Source organism: Falco peregrinus, chromosome 7 (assembly GCF_023634155.1).
Source record: "Falco peregrinus isolate bFalPer1 chromosome 7, bFalPer1.pri, whole genome shotgun sequence".
Taxonomy (NCBI): domain Eukaryota; kingdom Metazoa; phylum Chordata; class Aves; order Falconiformes; family Falconidae; genus Falco; species Falco peregrinus.
The window spans coordinates 17730950-17751642 of NC_073727.1; the positions used below are offsets into that span (position 1 = coordinate 17730950).

The 20693-nt window shown below is 61.7% G+C and overlaps 3 protein-coding genes across 4 annotated transcripts; all 3 read right to left on the reverse strand.

Moving 5' to 3' along the window:
- Window positions 1–226: 226 nt before the first annotated feature.
- On the reverse strand, window positions 227–3905 carry TRIM54 (tripartite motif containing 54). Its single transcript, XM_055809421.1, has 10 exons — window positions 3668–3905; window positions 2980–3152; window positions 2422–2593; window positions 2228–2323; window positions 1888–2121; window positions 1579–1601; window positions 1226–1350; window positions 888–989; window positions 569–607; window positions 227–354 (listed from the first exon to the last, which is right to left on the reverse strand). The coding sequence occupies exons 1-10, from the start codon at window positions 3833–3835 to the stop codon at window positions 344–346; spliced, it is 1143 nt and encodes a 380-aa protein (XP_055665396.1). The 5' UTR covers window positions 3836–3905; the 3' UTR covers window positions 227–343.
- Window positions 3906–5395: 1490 nt separating this feature from the next.
- DNAJC5G (DnaJ heat shock protein family (Hsp40) member C5 gamma) lies at window positions 5396–7520 on the reverse strand. Its single transcript, XM_055809423.1, has 4 exons — window positions 7290–7520; window positions 6975–7188; window positions 6694–6847; window positions 5396–6110 (listed from the first exon to the last, which is right to left on the reverse strand). The coding sequence occupies exons 1-4, from the start codon at window positions 7400–7402 to the stop codon at window positions 6028–6030; spliced, it is 564 nt and encodes a 187-aa protein (XP_055665398.1). The 5' UTR covers window positions 7403–7520; the 3' UTR covers window positions 5396–6027.
- A 356-nt stretch (window positions 7521–7876) lies between these two features.
- On the reverse strand, window positions 7877–19747 carry LOC101915136 (uridine-cytidine kinase-like 1). 2 transcript variants are annotated; one of them, XM_027779169.2, is made up of 14 exons: window positions 19432–19747; window positions 18923–19029; window positions 18706–18831; window positions 18020–18091; window positions 17507–17696; window positions 17335–17396; window positions 16790–16806; window positions 15952–16050; window positions 9884–9977; window positions 9710–9772; window positions 9376–9498; window positions 9190–9297; window positions 8957–9113; window positions 7877–8789 (listed from the first exon to the last, which is right to left on the reverse strand). In XM_027779169.2, the coding sequence occupies exons 1-14, from the start codon at window positions 19682–19684 to the stop codon at window positions 8716–8718; spliced, it is 1545 nt and encodes a 514-aa protein (XP_027634970.2). In that variant the 5' UTR covers window positions 19685–19747; the 3' UTR covers window positions 7877–8715. The 2 variants fall into 2 exon arrangements, with proteins under 2 accessions (XP_027634970.2, XP_005232083.3); XM_005232026.4 differs by having other exon boundaries at window positions 18661–18831; window positions 19432–19746.
- Between the last annotated feature and the right edge of the window lie 946 nt (window positions 19748–20693).

Here is a 20693-nt window from a genome sequence, read left to right on the forward strand (position 1 = left end):
GGGTTGCTGAAGCCAAGCTGCACCAGGGGTTTCTGGGGACTCAGTCCCTCGTGTGGGGTCCTGGGTTTACCACTGGGGTGGTGGGGCAGGGGCCCAGCTCAGTGGGGCAGGGGCTGTGCCTGGGCTGGTCCCTGTGGAGCTGGTGTGGAGCGGTGTGGGGGGCAGCCCCCATGCTCAGCCTGGCCCACACACCACACTGGAGACAACATCCTCACACAGGGTTTAATGTCAGAGAGGGGCAGCTCCAGCATTTGGGGAATTGCAGCAGCAGGGCTGGAGCTCACAGACAAGTGCCAGGGCCATGATGAGCCGGCAGGTGCCGATGCTGTCCCACAGCAATGGCTCAGTGCTGACCTGTGTGAGAAACTGGCCTCAGCACCGTGTGATGGGCTTGCTGGGACCCCCGCCCCAGCAGGCAGGGAGACAGGGACAGCTTGGGGGGCCCCAAGGTATGAACCCCCATCCCCATCTCTCCTCACGGGGTGCCTCGTCTGCCCCACAGCACCCCACGGCCTGGGCCCATTTGCATTCCCCCCACTCCCTGTCTCAGTCCCAGTGAAGGTCTCACCATGGGGAGAGCTTGCTGGCTTCTGCCTCGGCCCCACATCTGCAGAGGGAAAGCAGGTGACAAGATGGAGATAGGGATACCCTGGCATGGTGCAGCCACACAGACGTGGCACTGGGCATGGCATGGCACATCCCCCCACCTCCATGGCATGGCAGCCCCCGTCCCATGGGTCCTGCTGTCCCCAGCCGACCCTGCAGCCCTGGGGGCAAGAGCAGCAGCCAGGCATGGCACAGCACAAAGTGGCTTGGCACAGCACAACATGGCATGGCGCAGCACAGCACAGCATGGCATGGCACAGCATGGCACAGCAGGGACTCACCCTCCATGGCTTCAGGTGCCTCCAGGCTGTCCAGCCGGTCCTCATCTGCTGTGGCCTCATTGCTGTCCCCAGGTCCGTCTGCCTCATCCTCGCCCAGTGGCTCTGTGGGACAGAGGGACAGGTCAGCCAGGGCTCTCCCTCTCCATGGCCTGGGCAGGCCAGGGACACCCCAGGCGAGACGTGTGGGAGCCAGGCTGGTCTGTAGGACACAGCAGCCCACAAGCCAGGAAGGAGCATGGGGCTGAGGGGCCACACCTCCCCACGCAGGGCACAAGGTGATGGGGGGCTCTGCCCATCCAAGGCCCTGGGCACAGCAGCACTCGTCCCGGTGCTGGCACCTGTCTGGAACTCAATGGTCCTCAGCATCTCTGCCACATAGTCCACGTTGATGGAGAAGTGGTCCATGTTCTCGTAGCCAGGCTCTGGGCGGCTGCTCATTGATACCTTGGACATGTCCATGATCCTGCAGGGCAGGCAGACCCCCAGGAGCTGCTGGGCTCCAGCACCCATGGGGGCCCCTTGTCCCCAGCCATGGCCCAGCAAGACCAGCCACAGCTGTGCCCCACACCCTGCCCATGCTGCCCATGTCCCCAGCTCTGTGCCCTCCACCCTGCCCATGCCCCCAGCTCTATGACCACCCCCTGCCCATGCCTGCCATGCCCCCACCCCTGTGCCCCTCATCCCCACTCACTTTTTCAGGAGTTCCTTGGAGTGCTATGGAACAAAGTGGGGGAGGGAGGGGAGGGGGTCAGTATCTCTCTGGAGTAATGGGGCCCAGGACCCCAGGAGCCAGACATCACCCCCACCACAGCATATCCCAGGGACAGCCCCAGACCCTTTGGGGTGACCACAGTTCCCCCTGCACAGCCCTGTGGGGCATCCCCAGCCCCCCACAGGGACCACTGCCCCCACCCCCAGCCCTGGGGCAGCTCCAGACCCCCTGGAGGGACCTGCCCACCCCCAGTTCCCCAGCAGCCCTGCAGCCCCTGCCCACACAGACCTGCAGGTACACGGCCATTTGAGGCTCCTCCATGGCCTGGATGGCCGACTCCACCAGCTTGGAGGAGGCCTCCAGGTGGTCACCGTACTGGCGGATAAGACCCCGCACACGCTGCAGCTTTGCCTCCTGCTCCCGCGCGATGCTCTGCAGCAGCTCCTTCTTCCGCTCCTCCAGGATGCTGTACAGCGAGTCAAAGCGCAGCCCCAGGTGCTGCTTCTGCCGCCGGCCATTCTCCTGCAGGACTGTGGGGCTCAGGGGCTGCCCTGGCCCCCCCATGTCCCCACCACTGGCATGGCCCCAGGGCTGTGCATGGTACCCAGGGACACCCCCCAGCCCCCACCTCGATGGTGTGGCAGATCTCCTCCATCTGCGTGATGATGGCCTGGATGCGGTCGTTCCCTGCCACCAGCATGGCGATGCCATCGCTGAGCTCACTCTGGGAGAGGACAAGAGGGGTGTGAAGGCTGTCTCGACAGGCAGCCCCCAGGCCCCTGCCATCCCCGGGGCCCTGCTGTCCCCTTCAGGGCCACCAACCTTCTGGCGCTGGTAGACAGCAGGCAGCGGTGCAACCTCGCAGTCTTTGTGCGCCCCGAAGACCTTGCAGAGGGAGCAGGTGGGTGCCTCGCAGCGCAGGCAGTAGATGTTGATCCGCTCGTCCTCATGCTCCTCACACATGAGGTGCTGCTCGGCCTTGGCGTGCAGGGGCCTATGGGTGGGACCCGGGCACTGCTGCCCACAGGTAGACCCTGGCCCCAGAGAAACCCCCAGACCCAGGGACACCCCCAGCCCCACAGGCACACCTAGCCCCAGGGGATGTCCCCAGACCCAGGGACACCCCCAGACCCAGGGACACCCATGGACACATCCAGCCTCACAGGTACACCTGGCCCCAGGGACACCCCCAGCCCCCAGAGACACCTTCTGGTCTCAGGGACACTCAGGGACACCCCTAATCCTGCAGGCACATCCCGCCCAAGGAACACCCCCGGCCCCAGCCCTGCACCTGCACCTCCCCCTCCCCCGTGGGCTCCCTTTCACCCGTGGGGCTCACTTCCTCGTGAGGTCCCCCGTGCCCCCGTGGGGTCCCCGCACCTGGCCGACTCCTGCTTGTAGATGTCGATGATGTTCTCCACCAGCAGGTTCCGCTGCAGCCCGTACACCCCGTGCCGGTCCAGCACCACCTCGTGGCGGCACGACGGGCACCGGAACCGGCCGCCCGACGGCACCGCGCTGGAGCCCCGCGACTGCCACAGCGGGTTGGAGGCCTGGGGGGGCGGCGGGGGGTCACGGCTGTGGCACCCCTGGGCAGCCTCTACCCCAGGTTCTGCCGCCGGCAGGGAGACCCCGCGGTGCCTGGGACCCCCCTGGCTGTGCGCCCAGTGCAAACAGAGGCACGGAACAGACACAGGCACTGGCGCAAGCAGAGACATGGGCATGGGTGAGGCCATGGATACAGACATAGGCATGGGCGTGGACACAGGCACAGGCATGGACATGGGCATGGGTGCGGGCATGGACACAGGTATGGGCATGGGTGTGGACATGGACACAGACATGGGCATGGGTGCGGGCATGGGCACAGCCACAGGCATGAGCATAGACAGACACAGACATGATCATGGACACGAACACAGACACGGACATGGGTACAGATGTGGATGTGGGCACAGACATGATCCCCCCTGTGCACCAACATGGCCCAGCCAGGGGTCCCGGTGGCGCACCCTGGGGTCAGCCCAGATCCAGCACCCTCCATGGGTCAGGGTCGAGGGGGACGCACCTGGAAGACATCATTGGCACATTTGCGGCAGAGGTTGTGCTGGCATGGCAGGATCACCACAGGCTTGGTGAACATCTCCAGGCAGATGGGGCAGATGAGCTGCTTCTCCAGGCTCTCCATGCTCCGTGCCTCCGCCAACAGCGGCTTCAGCCCCACTGCGAAGTTCATTGCCGCGTTCCCGGCCCGGCCCGGCCCGGCTCTGCCCACCACGGCCCCGCTCCGGCTCCGGCCCCGGCCGCCCGCTGCCCGCTCTGCCCCGGCCCCGGCCCCGCTGAGCACGGCGCTAATTTTAGCCGCCCCCGCCCCGCCGGGGCCGCCGCAGCTGTCGGCAGCGTCGGGTGACACTGAGTCACGGCCGCGCGGGGCCCCACCGGCGCCCCCAGCCCGGCTGACCCCCGGCACCGGCTGACCCACCAGGGACCGTCTGGCACACCAGGACCAGCTGATCCCTTGGGGACTGGCTAGCCCACCGGGACCAGCAGCCCGGGCAGCCTGGTGGAGGCGGCAGGGGCAGCAGGGGCTGAGCCGCACGCCGCCCCCATCCCCGGGCAGACCTCCCTGCCGTGCCCGTCCCACCCCAGCTCAGCCCGCAGCCCTCGGCTTGGGCAGAGCCCCGCTCCCGCCGGACGAGCACTGCTGCTCCCCAGGCGCTTCCCAGGGCTCCTCCACCACCTCCTGCCCAGGGAGTACAGGGGCGGGGGTCCCGGGCAGCTGGGGCACACCGGCACAGGATCCGCAGAGGTGGGAGGGAGCAGGGCCCGGGCAGAGCAGGGCTGCCAGGCTCCCACTGGGACGTGCATGCCCACCCCCGCAGGCAGCGGGGCTGCGTGGAGGCTGCGGTGCCCCAGGCCCCACAGACCCTATCCAGCACCAACCAGCCACTCCTGAATATCAGCATGGAAGGGCATGCAGGGGGGCCTGTGCCAGGAACACCCCCGTACCACCCCTCGCCCTGACACTCTGGCTATATTTAGGGGGTGAGACAGCTCTGGGCAGAGGCTGCTTAAGGGTGAAGCTCTCACTGCGTCCCCCTGGCCCCTCACTCCCCTAGGATGGGGTGGCACCATCCAGCCCTGGCCCTCAGCAGGGCCACAGCTCCTGAGAGAGCAGGGCAGGAGCCGGGCAGCCTGGCGGGGCAGCCGGCAGCCCTGGCCAAGTGGGGAGCAGGGCCCCGGGGCAGCACAGCGTGGCAGGACCCAGGTAGGCACTGAGCTGTCAGCTGCCACACACCGTGGGAAGAGCCCCAGGGCTGGAAAAGCTGCCTGAGCCACACCACCACGGCACCACTGCTCCTGCCCAGAGTGGGTATCTCCCGTGGGGCTGCAGGGAGATGGGGATCACACGGCACCACACAGCACGTCAGCAGCGCGAGGAACAGGGACAGTCACTACAGACGCCTCAGTGGGACCTCGCCAGGCATCTCCTGCCCTATGCCCCACAGCAGCGAGGAGGGGGAAAAGCACAGCCCCGTGTGAGCCAGCACTAGATGGGAGACATGGGACACAAAGCTGTCCAGGAAGGTGACAGAAGACAGAGCAAAATTCACCCCTGCGAGAAAGCACCCCCTCCAGCCGCACTTGGGACATGCCCCACCTACTCCGTACCCTGCTCAGCACACCATCCCGTGGACCCACAGCCACAGCCCCCCAGCGCAGGGCAGGGCGAGGCAGAGGCCCATCCCACTGCAGAGCGTTCAGGTGGGAAACAAGAGACCACACAGCAGCATGCTCCCCTCCTAGCATCCTTTAATGGTGCCCAGAAAACCTATACAAACCCAAGGAAAGTGCCTGTACTGGGCCCAGCCCTGCAGGGAGCCTGCCAGCAGCAGTGGGCATGGGGTGTAGCCAGTGCCCCAGAGCTGGGGCTGGGCAGAAAGGAAGGGGGTGCAGCAGGCAGCACCCCCACCCCACAAGCAGCGTTTGGCACCCAGCACCCATCAGGAGGGTCCCTGTGAGGGCAGGTAGTGGGCTCAGCCCAGCCCCAGAGGTTACAGTGCTAACGGTCTTGGACAGGCTCAGCTACCTCTAGTAAGACAGAGCCTGGCCCAGAGAGGTCTCTGCTCGTGACTGCCTACACCGGCTCCAATGCCTGGTGCCAGGCCAGGGCACAGCAGCAGGCTGTGCAATGGGCACGGGGTGCAGCAGCACAGGGTCCAGGCCACGTCCACCACCAGTGCTGGGAGACAGGGGCATCGCCCCACAGCTTGAGCAGGGGCAGAAGAGCCTCTGCATCGATGCTGGCCAAATTAACCTGAGATTCTAGCCACCCTGAGTGGCATGACCGGGGTCCCGGAAAGTGACAGTCCCAAAAGAAGATCTCTGCCCTGAGTCCTGGGTAAGCTGGCAGGACTGAGGCCAGCCTCAGGCATCGGTCCTGGTGCTGACAGCTGGCAAGGGCTCTGTGCTGGCAGGCAGGGGCTGTTCCACAACAGGTATCCACGGATCTGGAAAAGAAAAGCTGCCTATCAGTGGCTCAGCCTTGTCCTGTGGTGGTGGTGAGCAGGTATCTGAGATGTCCCATCACCCCCAGGAAGGCTCCCACACCTCTAGCCAGCGCGCAGCCCTGCAGCAGTGCCCCCTGCCCCATGGAAACCTGCAAAAGTCACCCAGTGGCAGTTCCTGTAGACATCAGTATGGCCAGTGCCCAGGGAATGAAGCCAGCCTGGAGCACAGCTGCATTCCCCATGCTCCGTACCCCTGGAGGGGACAGGCCCAAGTGTGTTTAAGCCGCAGACCTGTGCAGGGGCTTTGGGGGGCCCTCGCCCAGAGGCAAAAGAGGAAGGAGAAGGCATCCCCATGGCCTGTATGGTGGTTCCCTCTATCACTATCACCAGCCCCAGTCTGGACAGAAAACACCGAAGGATGGCTGCTAAACAAGGGCTGCAGCGAAGTCTGATCTGAGCCTCCAGCTAGAGCTCCATCCCTGCCATGAGGTGAGATGGGGAGCTCCCCCAGAGCCCCACACAAGACAACGCCAGGTGGTCTCATCCGCCGGGGCGTAAGACAGACACAGACAGCCCAACTCACCGCTGTCCTCTGCACGCATCTGCTCCTCCAGATCCTTGGGGTCGACATACTTGTAGGACTCGTCCTCCTTTGGTGGGCAGCACGTCCCGCAGCAGAAGAAGCAGCAACAGCAGCAGCAGCAGCAGGTGAGTGCGCCGCAGCACAGAGCCAGGGCCTGCAGAGGAAGAGCCGACAGCCCCCATAAGCCCACCCGAGCTGTGCCAGCAGCCAGCCCCCACCACGGCCGCCCCGCACGGAGGCCAGGCCGCGCAGGGCCGCCATGGCGTCGGGCCAGGCCTCACCTGGAACCACCACTTGGACATGAGGAAGTAGTGCTTGACGGCATCGTCGCCGAACTGCTCAGCCACGTAGAGGCCCAGGGAGCCGTACTGGTCGTAGAGGCGACGCTTGTCCTCATCGCTCAGCGTGGCGTGGGCACTGTTGATCTCCTTGAAGCGCTCGGCTGCAGCCGGGTCATCGGGGTTCTTGTCTGGGTGGTACTTGAGCGCCAGCTTCCTGCGGGGCACGGTGGGAGGGTGGGCACGGGGCGGGACCCCCGGGACGGCCCCCTCGCCCCGGCTCCCAGCTCCCCGCCCCCCCGCCGAGCCCCGCCGTACCGGTAGGCCTTCTTGATCTCCTCGGGCGAGCTGCCCTTCTGCAGGCCCAGGACGCGGTACAGGCTCTCCCCGACCCGGGACAGCTTCCGCTGCGGCCGCCCAGCCTCTGCCATGGCGCCCGCGCCCCGCGGCGGGCACGGCGGGGACCCGGCACCAACCGCCCCGGCCCGGCCCTGCCCCGCGCCCGCCGCCGCTTCCGCCCGCGCCCGCCGCCGCTCTGCGCAGGCGCGACGGCCCCGCGTCCCGTGACAGCCCGGCACCACCACCCCTCCCCCCACACCGTGACAGCCCGGCACTGTCGCCCCTGCCCCCACACCGTGACACCCCGGCATCCAGCCCCACACATGGTGACAAACCCGGGACACGCCGCAGCACACAGCGACACCTCCCATGCACATGGTAACGGCCCCAGTATCCCCAGTGTGTGGCGACACTCCCACTGCAGTGCCAACCCCCTGCACACGGGGCTCCTCTATCACAGCCCCCCCATACGGTGACACCCCTATCACACACGGGGACACCCCTATCACAGGCACCCCCACGCTGACAGCCCCCTGGCAGCGTGATGCAGTGGCAGGAGGCGGCAGCCCGGAGGTCGCGCTGCTCCTTTATTGGGTACAAAACAAAGGCAGCCGGGGCAGCGGGGAGGGGGCAGCGCCCGGGGTTAGGGGTGCAGCACGGCCTCTTCAGCCAGCAAAAGGGGGGCGCCCGGCCCTGCCCCCCACCCTCCCCACTCCCACTCTGCAATGAAGGACCTGAGCAAGGGCAGCAGCACCAGGGGCCCACCACGCTGGGATGGTCCCTGGGGAGTGGTCCTATCCCCCCCAGAGTGTCCGAGTATCAAACCCTCCTGGGAAGGCAGCCCCTGCCCTCCCGCTGCTGCTGGCAGCCCCCCAAGCCCCTGGAGGGCCCAGCTGAGGGGATGGAGTGTCAGATCGGTGGGGACAAGGCGGCTCCTTGAGGAGATCCCCACTCCCTGATGTTTTTCAAGTAGCTGGCCGGCCCCACCGGAGCACCAGGTGGGCAGCCGCTCAAAATAAATACAAATAAATACAGATTCCAGGCAAGGGAGCTTGCCTGGCCCCCAGCCCAATGAAGCCTTGAGGGGTCTGGACCCTGTCCCCCTCCACTCCAGGGAAGAGGGTGACCGGCCCCTCAGGCACAGGCTGCAGGAGACCACCTCTCCCTGCCCCAGGCATGGCCAGGGGCTGAGGGAGAGGCCATCGCTCCCCCCAGGGCTGCCTCTGTGGCATGGAGGGCAGCTGGCAGAGAGGGGTGCTCGTCCAGTGGAGCAGGAGAGCCAGGGGCTGGCAAGGCTGTGCTGCGGCTGGGTGGGCACAGGCTGGCAGCTCAGAGCCCCTCCTGGGGGCGGAGGTGGGGGCCAGCCCTGTAGCCAGCCTGGCTGGTGGTCTCATGGCCAGCCAGCTCAGCAGTCCATGCCGTCGCTCTCACACCAGGCAGAGGGGCCATCAGTGCCAAAGTATCTGTCCCCAAAGTTACCTGGAGGATGAGGGGACAGAGTGAGGGGACAGCAGCGGCAGCCCCGCCTGCAATTCCCCCCACCCTGGAGCTCCCTCAGCGTGGCCAAAGGGCACCTCACTAGGCTGTTGGGGTGAGGGGCTAGGGGCCTGGCCCGTGAGGCACAGCGCACCCATGTCCACCCTCACCAATGCCTGGGATGATATGGAACTCCTCGTTGATCCTCTTGTCCACGGCAGTGGTGATGATGCGGACACAGGGAAAGGCGTAAGCCACAGAGTGCACCCCCATCTCCGCCATCAGCAGCGACAGCAGGAAGATCCTGTCCTCCTGCACATCGTGATCCTGCAGCACACGGAGTGGTGAGAGCCCAGCTGGTGTGCAGCCCCCACCCTGCCCACTGCTGCCCCCGGCCCCTCACCAGCAGGACTCGCACTGCCATCATGGCTGCGGCTCCCGTGGACACAGTGCTGTCCATGAGGATGACGTAGTCCTCACTGATCTCCTTGGGAAGGCGCAGGTAGTGGAGCTGAGGAGGACAGGAGAGGCGGTCAGCCATCCCACAGTGCAGGGGGGGCTCTGCACTGCGCCAGCAGGCACCGCTCACCTCAGGCTCCCCTGTGTCATGGTTGGTCTGGATCAGGATCTTGCCCAGGCGGATGTCCTTGCACACAGCGGTCAGGGCCTGCTCCATGGTCTCCCCTGCTCGCAGGATGGACACACCTGTGATCTGGGGAAAGAAAAAGGAACACGGTGCTGCACAGGGGAAGCAGCTGCTCCGGTGAGCTCCTGAGGCTCCAGCACTGTGGGAGCAGGGACAAGCCCTGCTGAGCGGTTTGTCTGCACAGGGACGGACCCTGCGAACCACCAGGTTTTCCCAGTCTGTGCCGACCCAAGACAGGGCGGCCGCGTGCTCATGGGAAGGTGCTGGGACATCTCACCCTCTGTCTGTGGAACCGCTTTCCTTCATATGTTGTCCCCTGGGGCGTCTCCACAGTGACCGACTGCAGGAAGGGGAAGAGAAAGGAGTGAGGATGAAGCTGGGTCCCCAGATAACCCAGGCGTTCAGGAGGGGAAGACGTGGCTGTGGCTGCACCTGGGGAGCAGTCACTTACCTTCAGTGGCAGGAAGGAGAGGGCATGTTCAATCAACAGCCTCATCAGGCGCTTGGAGTAGAAGATGAACTCGTCCCTGGTTGTGTCCTTGTTCCTGTTAAGGGAGGACACCCGCATGAGATGAGAGCAGTCCCTGCTCCACCCCACAGACGGCAACAGGGCTCCAGAGGAAGCCTGGCACAAACCGAGCAGCTCGCGGGAACCTGGACACTCTTGGGGAGGACAACACAGTTGGGAAGCATCAGTGTTTCAGGGCTTGCTGAAGACCTACGGTGTTGTCTAGAAAGGAGTACATGATCAAGAAACATGTTTGGTTCCCCTGAAAGAGGGGCACAAAGGCCCATCATTCAGATGGGACAAAGTGAAAGGATGCCACATGATGCTGTTCAGTCCTCTTTGGGACACAGAGGATAGTCCAGAGCTGACTCTGCATGGTGGGCTAGCTCGACTAGCAAGTGAATAAAGCCAACCACCAAAAGGAGGGATAAGCGAGCACAACATCAGCAGCCTGGTGCAGACGTACATCCTGACCCTAACAGAGGTGAGGCAGGTGCCCCAGAAGCAAGTGTAGAGGCACAGCATTACTCACTCCAAGCATGACCTCCAACTGCTGCTGAATCTCTGTGGGAGGATTTGCAGGGCTGGAGATTTTGGACATAACTGCTGACTACATGGAAAGAGGCAGGGAAAAAAACAGGGGGTGGAAGCAGCAGAATGCCAGGCAGCAACACCGGATCTTGGAGCAACAGAAACTCAGGAGTGAGTGGCCACTGTTTTGCACAGGCCCTGTCAGGGGAGCACAGGAGACCACCCAGGATGGATCATGGCATGGCAGGACAGCTGGCTGCGGGAGCATCTCAATGTGGAAAAGACCAGACTGCACTACAGCCAAGAACAACAAGGTTACCCGACACAGGTAATGGGAAAACATCTGACATTCTCAGCTCCTCTCTGTTTATGCACTGAGTTACAGATAAACTACTGGCAGGAACCAGATGGATTTTGAAATACCTGGTGATACCTCATCACAACACTGAAGTGCTGAGGGCAGCAAGAAATAAAATAAATAAAAATAGATAGTAAAATCACAGTAGGACTGTAATTCACATGAAACCTCTTGTTCTCCCTCAGGAGCAGTAAATCCAACTGTATGTGCACGTGCGCTCATCCCAGTGCCAGGGGCAGAGGGGGAAAGAGGCTGGCTTTTCTTATTCGGAACATTGTCACCACCATGTATATGTTGTAGTCTAATTCATTCATCACACAAAAGAAATCACTGCACAAAACCTTGCATTTCCTGCAACGCATGGCTCTCACAGCACAGCAACACAAGTGTGTGCAGCACTTAATGATAGGCAGGGCTGTTCTAGTCCCATGTTCCTAAGAGGGTATTTTCTGGTGAGCAGAACAGCACCTCCACCAGCACTGTCGATGTCAAGTGCCTGAAGGCAAAGTACCTACAGTAAGAGGTCACTTGGCAGGAAAAGGAAAAGAAACTGAGATTTGCTTGTCGTTTAAAATATGGCTATAAGGAATCCACCAATGTCCACTCATACCTCTTGCAGTCCATGGCTGCTTCAGCAAAAAAGTAAGTAGCAGGCTGTAATGTAAGTGCCATTTTATTGGAGAACCATCAAGAACAAGCTTCTGGCTCCCTGGCAGAACAATAACCAAGAAGCAGACTGACACCAAAGGACTGCGGTTAACGATGCAGCTGATATCTTTCCGTGACCTGTGTCTAAAGCAGCACAGCCTGCATATACCCCTGGTACTTTCTGGAGAATGTAAGGAACACTACAGACATTCACCATTTTCCAGATGGAAGAGGTGTAACTGGCAACAGTCCAGAAGAGGCAGAAGGACATTGGATATTTTTGCTCTGTATTTTAAGACATCATCTGCCACTTCTCACATCTCACCACGATGACAGACAGCCCAGCCAACAGTACTCAGGAGAAGGATAAACTGTTGCTACTATCCCCGAGATATTTTTGCAGCCACACATGGGCAGCTCACACCCACAAGCTCTGCAATGACCAGAAAACCCAACTAACATGGACACTTCCAACAAGCCTGGGGCCAACAGGGCACTCCCAGAGAAGTCAGAAAATCAGTTCTGGTCTGGAAGAAACAGGCACCCTGCCTACAGCTCTTCAGTGTGGGCCATCAGCACGCACACTTCCCCATGAGTGGGCTTCACCCACACACTCACCCACAGCAGCTTTGGAAGCGCCACCCGAGCTCCAGGCACATGAGCCCGGCAGCAGCCCTGCCTCCCCAGGCAGCCTCCCCCAGCCAGCCGCCCCTGACAAGCCCCACACTGGTGCTGCCAGCACTGGGGCTGCTCTGCCATGGACGGGGGCAGTCAGCCACGCCAGCCAGCCCCTGAGCTGCGTGGGACAGGCCTGTCAGTGATCCCGCAGAGGCAGGTTCCTCCGCAGCTTCCAAAAAGCATCCCAGGGATGGAAAGGCATCCTCAGTCCCCATGCCACAAAGACCCCAGCGTGCCTCCCCTTTCATGCAGAGGTAAAGACAACCAAAAAACTTCTCACCCAGGGTACACGCAACCATCACAATGCAAAGGGGAAGGGGTGCTGCAAGGGAGGGCAGCACTGACATCCCCTGGCAGCAGCAGAAAACCCTCCCTGCAGCGGTCAGAGAACAGGATTGCTCCAGCAGTGCCTCTGTGCTGAAGGCACTCCCAAAAGGGACACTGCCATCTGAAGACCAGGACCGCTCACCCCACCTCCGACCCTCCTGGCATGGTCCAGGTGAAGCCCGAGGCCACGCACAGCTCCAGGCACTGCCCATCCCCTCCAGTGGAGGGAGCAGCCGAACCACGGGCAGCCTGCACACCCCGGCAGGCCTCGAGCCCACAGCTGAGCACTGCAGCCAGCACCTCCTGAGGACCTCAGTCTTCCCTGGCACTCTCAGCAGGAGAGAGCAGGAACTGGGTGGCATGACAGGGATCAGCAAGTATCTGGCTGGGAGCCTGAACACGGTGTCGGCTTAGCTCATGAACAGCAGTGTCTGTAGCTGAAAGCCAGCCATTACATTCAGGCCCCTGGGAAACTTGAGTGTGGACAGGTTTAATGTCTGAACCACCTTCTCTGGTGCTGGCAACTTCCCGGCACACAGGGAGCGCCTCGCTCTGCCCCTCCCTGAAGCACCAACAGCCACACGCTTCTCAAGGGTGGCTCTGGCACAGGACAACATGTCCTGCCAGAGCACAAAGTCCAAAGGCTCAGGCTAGAGCAAACTTGCTAAAAGCAGCAGGTGACCCACGCCACCCACCGGCTGTGCTGCTGGGGATGTCCTGGAGCCCTTCCATGAGCCTGTGAGCACCAAGATGCAAGTGGTGGAAAGGAAACGTTCTCCTGCAGCAGAGAGCCTGAGATGCTTCAGGGCTCTTGGGTGGCAGAAAGGACCGTGCAGGCACTGCGGAATCCTGGTGTGTGGCATGAAATGCTCCTATTGACTCCAGCCATCTGGGCCTAATACCAAAGTATCTTGTAAGTTGGAAGACATGACTCAGCTTATTACACTGTCCATCCTCAGCTTGTTCTTAAATAAAATCATTCAGCTATTCCAGCACAGGATTATTTTTCAGTTTCTGCCTTCCCACAGTAACAGAAAATCACTCTGGAAACCACTTCTCCCTGAGATCCCAAACCTCAGTTTGCCATGACTATACTCTGAGATGCTCATCTGCTGCCTGCCACAACATAATATTCCAGGAGGGCCCTCAGCAACAGAAGGCTGAAGCACACAAGAGCCTCCAGTGTTGAACAACAGGGAAATGACAATGGATGGCAACAGCCTGGTAAGCAGAGATCAACAGGCTGTCTCCAAGGGAGCTGCATTGGGAAAGGCAGTATGGGAAAAGGGAGTTTGGAGGGAAATTCTAGTTCATAGCTCTTTGGTGGATCCACAGATGCCAGGTTTGGTGTGCCAAGGCACTCCAAAAGGAAGTACTGGTGGGAGCACCAGAGCTCCATGAGGGCTGTCACTGTGGAACAGGGCTGACAGCATTGCAGCAGCTGGAATAAAGATGAGATATCAGACTTGCCAAGACACAATAACTTCACACACAGAGGTGCGAGAAGCTTGGCAAAAGGCATGTCTTTGATCTCCCACCAGTCTGGCCCAATCCAGGGAGCCCAGGAGAACGTCAGCAGGCAGGGAGCAGCACCTCTGGAGCACAGGGAAGCCCAGAGGGTCACGCACAAGGACTACTCACAGTTCCACACCTTGCTGAAGTCATGCAGAATCAAATGAGCGCTGCCAAGTATCACCTACAAGCACCAGAAACACAAGCTGCCTTGCTGTCACCAAATACAGAAACTTTTTACCAAAGGACTTTCTCAGCTTAGAGATCTTAGTAACAGCATTGCTTCAGCTTTCCTTGTTTTCCTGGGCTGCAGCAGGATTTGAGGGGGTGGCTGACAGGCCAAGTCAACGCCCCTCATAAACATGGCATTCTTCATTTACCATCTGGGAGAGCCAAAGTCCGCCTTCCCACAGCCCTGCCGCTCATGCTGGCCAGCTCCAGCACAGTGTTGTTACAGTAACTGGAGATCAGGGGCACTGCTGGACTCCGACCACAACCTGCATGGGTTTGATCCCCTCCCTCCCCAGGGCAGCTGAACAAACTCCTAAGTCATAGGAGATTCTGGTTATTAGAAACTCATGGCATAAAGGCGGAGGCACAAGAGGCCATTCCCGGCAAGGCAAAAGGATGCAGACTTCATGGAGGAAGAAGGGAACAGCAGCAACAGATGAGAGAGAATTCAGCACCTGCCCATACTGCTTGTCCCTTCAAACCTGGCCCTCAGTACTGCTAATGGGTCAGCTCAGGCTCATTCATCCAAGAGCAGCATGCACCAGTGTCATGCTGCTGGCTCTCCTAAGGAAGCAGGAGCCGTAGGCAAAAGGTCCATGCCAGAGCCTGTGAACGAAGGCTAGAGACAGGGCAGGCTGCCACACAGAGACCTGCATTCGCCTCTCCCTGCATAACCCTAGGTAAGGAAAAACTGCTCCTTTGAAGGCAAACAACATTCAGCCTCCAGAGGTGTTGTTCCCCAGGATCTCCCCCCCCCCCCCCCCCCATCTACCATTGCACACTCAGACAGCAGATGAGCTAGAGAAATCAGCTCAGGCCATGAAGAAGCCACTGCCAGAGCACTGGAGCAAGAAGACACTGGAGGGACATATCTGCTCCTAAGTTCCCTTAGCTGGACCTGAACTCAGAACTACTAGAAGCCCACAGCCTAGCGGTGAGGCACACGGCCTTCAGACACCAGTACACATATCTGCCCAGTGCACACAAGGTGCCAGATCACCTGGCTTTTGACTGCTGTGAACTGCCTTTGGAGCCTGCACTTTGACAGGGAGGAGTCACAGGAGGAGCCTGGAGAAGGAACACCTTGCTTCCTACAAGGACGTGCACAGCCTGCGTGTGGTCACAAGGTTACATTCTCCAAACCAACACACAGGTGCTGGTAGCCAGCCACAGTGGCAGCAGGTGCAGAAGAGTCCTGATGAGCTCAGCATCTCCTTTCTGTTTTACAACCCAGTGACTGAGACACACAAAGAGGCTGCAAGCTTCTGCTCTTGACCCTACACTAACACTACTGTCACCTGGAAAAAAAAGTGCATCAAAGGGGAATGAAAAGATCAAATGAGCAGCAAAGTCATGGAAGGAGCAACCTGGGTCCGTTCTGTAAGCTGGCTCTAAAACCAAGCACCTCAGGAGAGGGGCACCTCACCCCATGCCACCAGCTACTGTGCCTGTGCTCCAGCTAGGAAAGAGCTAACCAGTCTCCTCCTACCCTAGGAAATGCCTGCCTATGGCTCAAAAGTTACCCCAGAGCAGATGTGCCAAGGTCTTTTCACCAAAAAAGTGTCTGTAGGCCAGAGCCAGCTCTGTTCAGCAGTTCTGTTACAAGAACACACCTACATCTGAAGCCCTGAGGCAGAGGAGGGAAAACTCACACCAGGTTTTGTAGTGTGATCCTACAGAACAGCCCTTCTGTGAGAAGGAAATCCCAAAGGAGTCAGGGACCTACCTGATGATGGTGTGCATGCCTCGCACCTGCGGTGTGTTCTCCAGGACACTCAGTGTCTTTGGCAGGGGCTGGTCTTGGTGGGCAGAGGCCAGAGCTGCCCTGCAACACAGAAGCAGTGATCAGTGCTGCACAGCACATGCAGACAGAGCCACCTCCCAAAGAACCTACCGCACAGGCTGGACACCAGAACACACTTGGCCTTCCTGCCCTGATCCCTAGGAAAGCCTCAGGTCTGGTCCCAGGTACAAGATCTCAAAGCAGTACCACCCCGTAAAACCGGGCAAACCTCCCATGAGCACAAATCCAGCTGTCAGCAGCCTCTGCACTCATGAGCCTCTGCCAGCACCTGGGGAGCAGGAGTAGCAGCTCTGTACGGGCAAGACCTTACTATGTATCCCAGGACTGGGCTGCCCGGGTTGCACTGAGGTATGAGGACTGTCCCATTGAGGCTGACTACATAAAATCCCACAGAACAGGGATTGTCCAGGGCACTTCTCCCATAGAAGGGAGCAGCCTGGGGCAATCCAACACTCAGGGCATGAACCATGTTCCAGAAAGGGACAGGAGCAGGGCAGGGAACCAGTCACTCAAGGCAAATGTAGCTGCGGGACAGGTCATACAGGAACCTACAGCCACAGTGAGACAGCCCCCAGGAAGCTACATGCAGGGCAGCCACCGTGGCAGTTGAAGAGCAGTTATGCTCAGGCACCTCAGCAAAGCTTTGGCCAGCAGGGACAGGAAAGAGGCAGGACTCTTGAGAAGAGTGGGTGCTGGCAGCCCTCCACCCACCCCCAGCCTAAGAACCAGCCCCTCTGCAGCTGGCAGAGCCCCCACGTACCTGACAGTGATCTCGCGCTGGGTGGTAGAGCAGAGTCATCCAGCATGGCAAAAGGGGAAAGAGAGGACACCCAGTCACTGCATCAGCCAGGCACAGGCACCCAAGAGCAGTCCCAGTACAGCTCCCACCCCTTCTCCTGGGGCTAAACCGAGAGCAGGAAAACCACCGCTGGGCCCAGCCAGGAGGCTGCAGTGGGCTGCTGGGGCACAGCCATGTGTGAGTGAGGTGGGGACAGCCGAGATCAGGAGAGCTGACTGGGACCAAGGGGGACAGCAGGTGAACAAGGCCAGGCCAGACCGCAAGCGCCAGGTGTCACTGCCGGGGCGGGCACTGCACCCAAACCCATCTCAATTTCCCCAGCCCCCGTGCCGCAGCTCTGTCTGCCCCAAGAGCTGCACCAAGACCTTCTGTAAAGAGAGGTGACACTGAGACCCTCTGGGTGCTCCAGGGGCACAGGGCTGTGAGCAGCCACATCCTCCCCTTTGTGTGCAGAATCTTCCTCCTCCTCGCCTGCGCTAGCAGCAATCGATCAGCCCACACCTCACCTTCTCAAGCTGGCTGTGCACATGCTGCACAATGAGGTCCAGGGCCACAAAGTTCTCCCCACCTGACAGGAGAGCAAAGAAGCCAGGTCAGACGCACACTGACCCAACCCAACCCCAGAACATCCACTCCCGACACTCAGATCAGGTCTGGCAAACAGAGTGCATGTCTCACCCCTGGGCACCACGATGTCGGCAACCTGCACGGTGGGCTCGATGTATTGCTCAAAGGCTGGCTTCACAAACTTGTTGTATTGCTTGATGACACCTGCAACGTCACGCCCCCGTTCCATGATGTCACGTTGCAGCCGCCGCACCAGTCGGATGTCAGAGTCCGTGTCCACAAACACTTTCATGTCCAGGAGCTGGAAAACTGGGAGGGGTGAGCACCCCCTAAGCAGCCCCCTATCAGACCTGCCTTGTTCCGCTTGCCCATGGCCCAGCCAGGTCTGACTCCCCCACCCAGCAATGGCACCCAGAGCTGCCTCCCCTGAAGCCTCTGACACAGAGATGCTCTGCCAGCAAGCGGTGGGTGGCCTCTCCCTCCGCAGCACCCAGCCATCACCCTGCCCCAGTGGCACCACGGACTGGGCCAAGACAGCATCCACCCCACCTGCAGCACACCACTGCACATCTCCTCCCACACCACGCACCAAGATGGGCCACCAGCTGCATCAGGCAGCAATACCTTCAGCAACTCCTTGTTCGCAAAAGCCAATATCCCTTCGAACACGATGACGTTGGCCCCGTACACAGTTTTCTGTGGGCAGATAAGAGCCGTACTCATCCTGCCCTCCTCACACACACTGCAGCATTGCCAACGCTGGGCACAGATGGCACCTCAGCCCCTGACCCACACCAGGCTCTTGCCACCCATGGGTAGGACTTCCCACAATCATCCCACATCACCTAACCTTTAAGGGCCCTTACTCTCAGCGCCACACTCAACGCCCCAGGCCTGCACTGACCCAGAACCCTGCTCCAGAACCCCAAACCTCTGCCCAACACCTTCCCTCCCACAGTTCCTGTACCCCCTGTACTCCTTCACACTCTGCACTACAGCCTCTCCCTGAACTCTGCACTGCTTCCACATCCATCTCCATGCCTCTGTGCTACTTCCCTGCCTCTACACCCCCAATCCCCCCAGAATGACCCTCCTGCACATGACTGACCCCAGTCCCCCTCCCTTTGCCCTGCCAGGCCCCACAGCCCCCGCACCCACTCCCTAACCCTGTCCCACAAGTACGTCCCCCTTCCAGGGGGCTCTCCCCACAGTGTCCAGCCTGCCTGCCCTCCTGGGGCCCGGCCCAGCTCCCCTGCAGCACCCACCCACTCGCGGCGGCGGCTGTGCGAGGTGAAGTCGTAGACTGGCACCTTCACGCTCTTGCCCTTCTTGAGCTTGCGGAGGACGCTGATGAGCAGCTCAAAGTCGAAGGCATCGGGGTGATCAAAGTTGTAGTCACTGCGGGCCGCCAGCGCCTGCTGCCCCTCGTCCAGCACCTGCAGGCACTGCCACTGCTCAGCACCACACCAGCCCCCCTGGACCCAGGGGCACCAGCACTGTGCCGGCCCCCTAGACCCCAGCTCTCACCTTGTAGAAGGAATCCATGGACAGCAGCACGACCCAGGGCACATCCAGCGCCTCTATGATCCGTGTTGCCACCGTTGTTTTGCCTGAGGCACTGCCACCGCACAGGCCTGCAGGCGAGCCCGGCTCGATCGTTTCCCTGGTCCAATCCTAGTCCCAGTCCCACCACTGCCATGGCTCAGGGCCTGGCTACATCATTTCCCTGGTCCCAGCTCCAGCCGTAATTACAACTCCATCCCTGTCCCGGCGCAGACCTAGTTCCGGCTCCGTCCCCGCCCCAGTCTGGTCCCGGTCCCAGCTCCATCCTTGCCCCAGCACGGTCCCGATCCTGATCACGGCTTCATCCGACCCAGCCCGGTCCCGGTCCCTGTCCCGGCCTCATTCCCGCCCATCCTGGCTCCGGTCCTGGCTCCATGCCCGCCCTCGTCCCAGCCTGGCCCCTGTCCAGGCTCCATCCCGGTCCCGGCTCCATCCCCGTCCCAGCCCGGTCCCGGCCCCGTTCGGCCGCTCACCGATGACGAAGGCCTCATCCACGGGCGCGCCGGTCTCGCTGTACCACGGCGGCCGCCCGGCCGTGTAGATGGTCCGCTTGCTGGTGCGCAGCAGTGGCGGCTCCGGCTTGCACTGGCTGGCGGTCCGCCGCCGCGGAGACGGCGCAAGCGGCAGCCGGCTGAGCAGCGACCCCAGCGGGCCGGGACCGGGGCCGCGCTCGGGGCCCGCCGCGCCCCACGCACCGCACCGCTCCTCCGCGCCCGCCGCCGCCATCTCCCCGCGCCGCCGCGCGCCGCGCCGGTCGGGACGGGCCGCGGGGGCTGCCGGGACGAGCCGCAGGGGCTGCCGGGAGCCCGTCCCGGCAGCCCCGGCGGTCCCGCCCCTCGGGCTGCGGCGGTGGCGCGCACTGGTCCCGGGGCCAGGACCACCTGGGCGCTCCCTCTGCCGGCTCCAGTCAGGGCACCGTTCCCCCGCCCCGGCGCTGCCCCTCCCGCCGCGCCATGTCCAGCATCCACGGACCGGCGGGGCCGGCCCCGCTGGGAGCCCCCGTCCAGCCCCCCTGCTCCTTCCGGAGCCACAACCAGGGACCGAGGCACACAACCCCCACCGCCCCGGGCAGCCTGGGCCCGTGTCACCCCCCACACCGAGGAGTGTGTCCTGGGGTCCAAAGGGACCCTCCGGGCACCCGTTTAGAGTCCGTCACCTCCGGTCCTGGCACTGGGCACCGCTGGCAGAGCTGCCTGCGTCCCCTCGGCACCCTCCCGCAGGTGTTTATGGACACGGATCCAACCCCCTGAGCCTGCCCTGCGCCAGGCTGAGCAGTCCCAGCTCCCGCAGCCTTGCCCCAGAGCAGAGGGGCTCCAGTCCCACAGCATCTTGGTGGCCCCTCGCTGGACCCTCTCCAGCCTGGCCGTGCCCCTCTCGGGTTGGGGAGCCCAGCACTGAGCCAGCGCTCCTGGGGTGGCCTCTCCAGGGCTGGGCAGAGGGGAAGGATCATCACCTCCCCCAGCTGGCAATGCTTTGCCTAAGGCAGCCCAGGACACCGTTCGCCGCCTTTGCAGCAAGGGCACGTTGCTGCTTCACCGTCAACTTGGTGTCCACCAGGACCCCGGAGCCGTTTCTGCCAAGCCGCTTTCCCGCTGGGCTGCCCCAGCACATCCTGGTGCTACGGGACTGTTCCTCCCGGGCGCAGGACTTTGCACATCCCCTTGCTGAACCTCACAAGGTTCCTGCCAGCCTGTTTCTCCAGCCTGTCCAGGTCCCCCTGGCGTGCAGCTGCTCT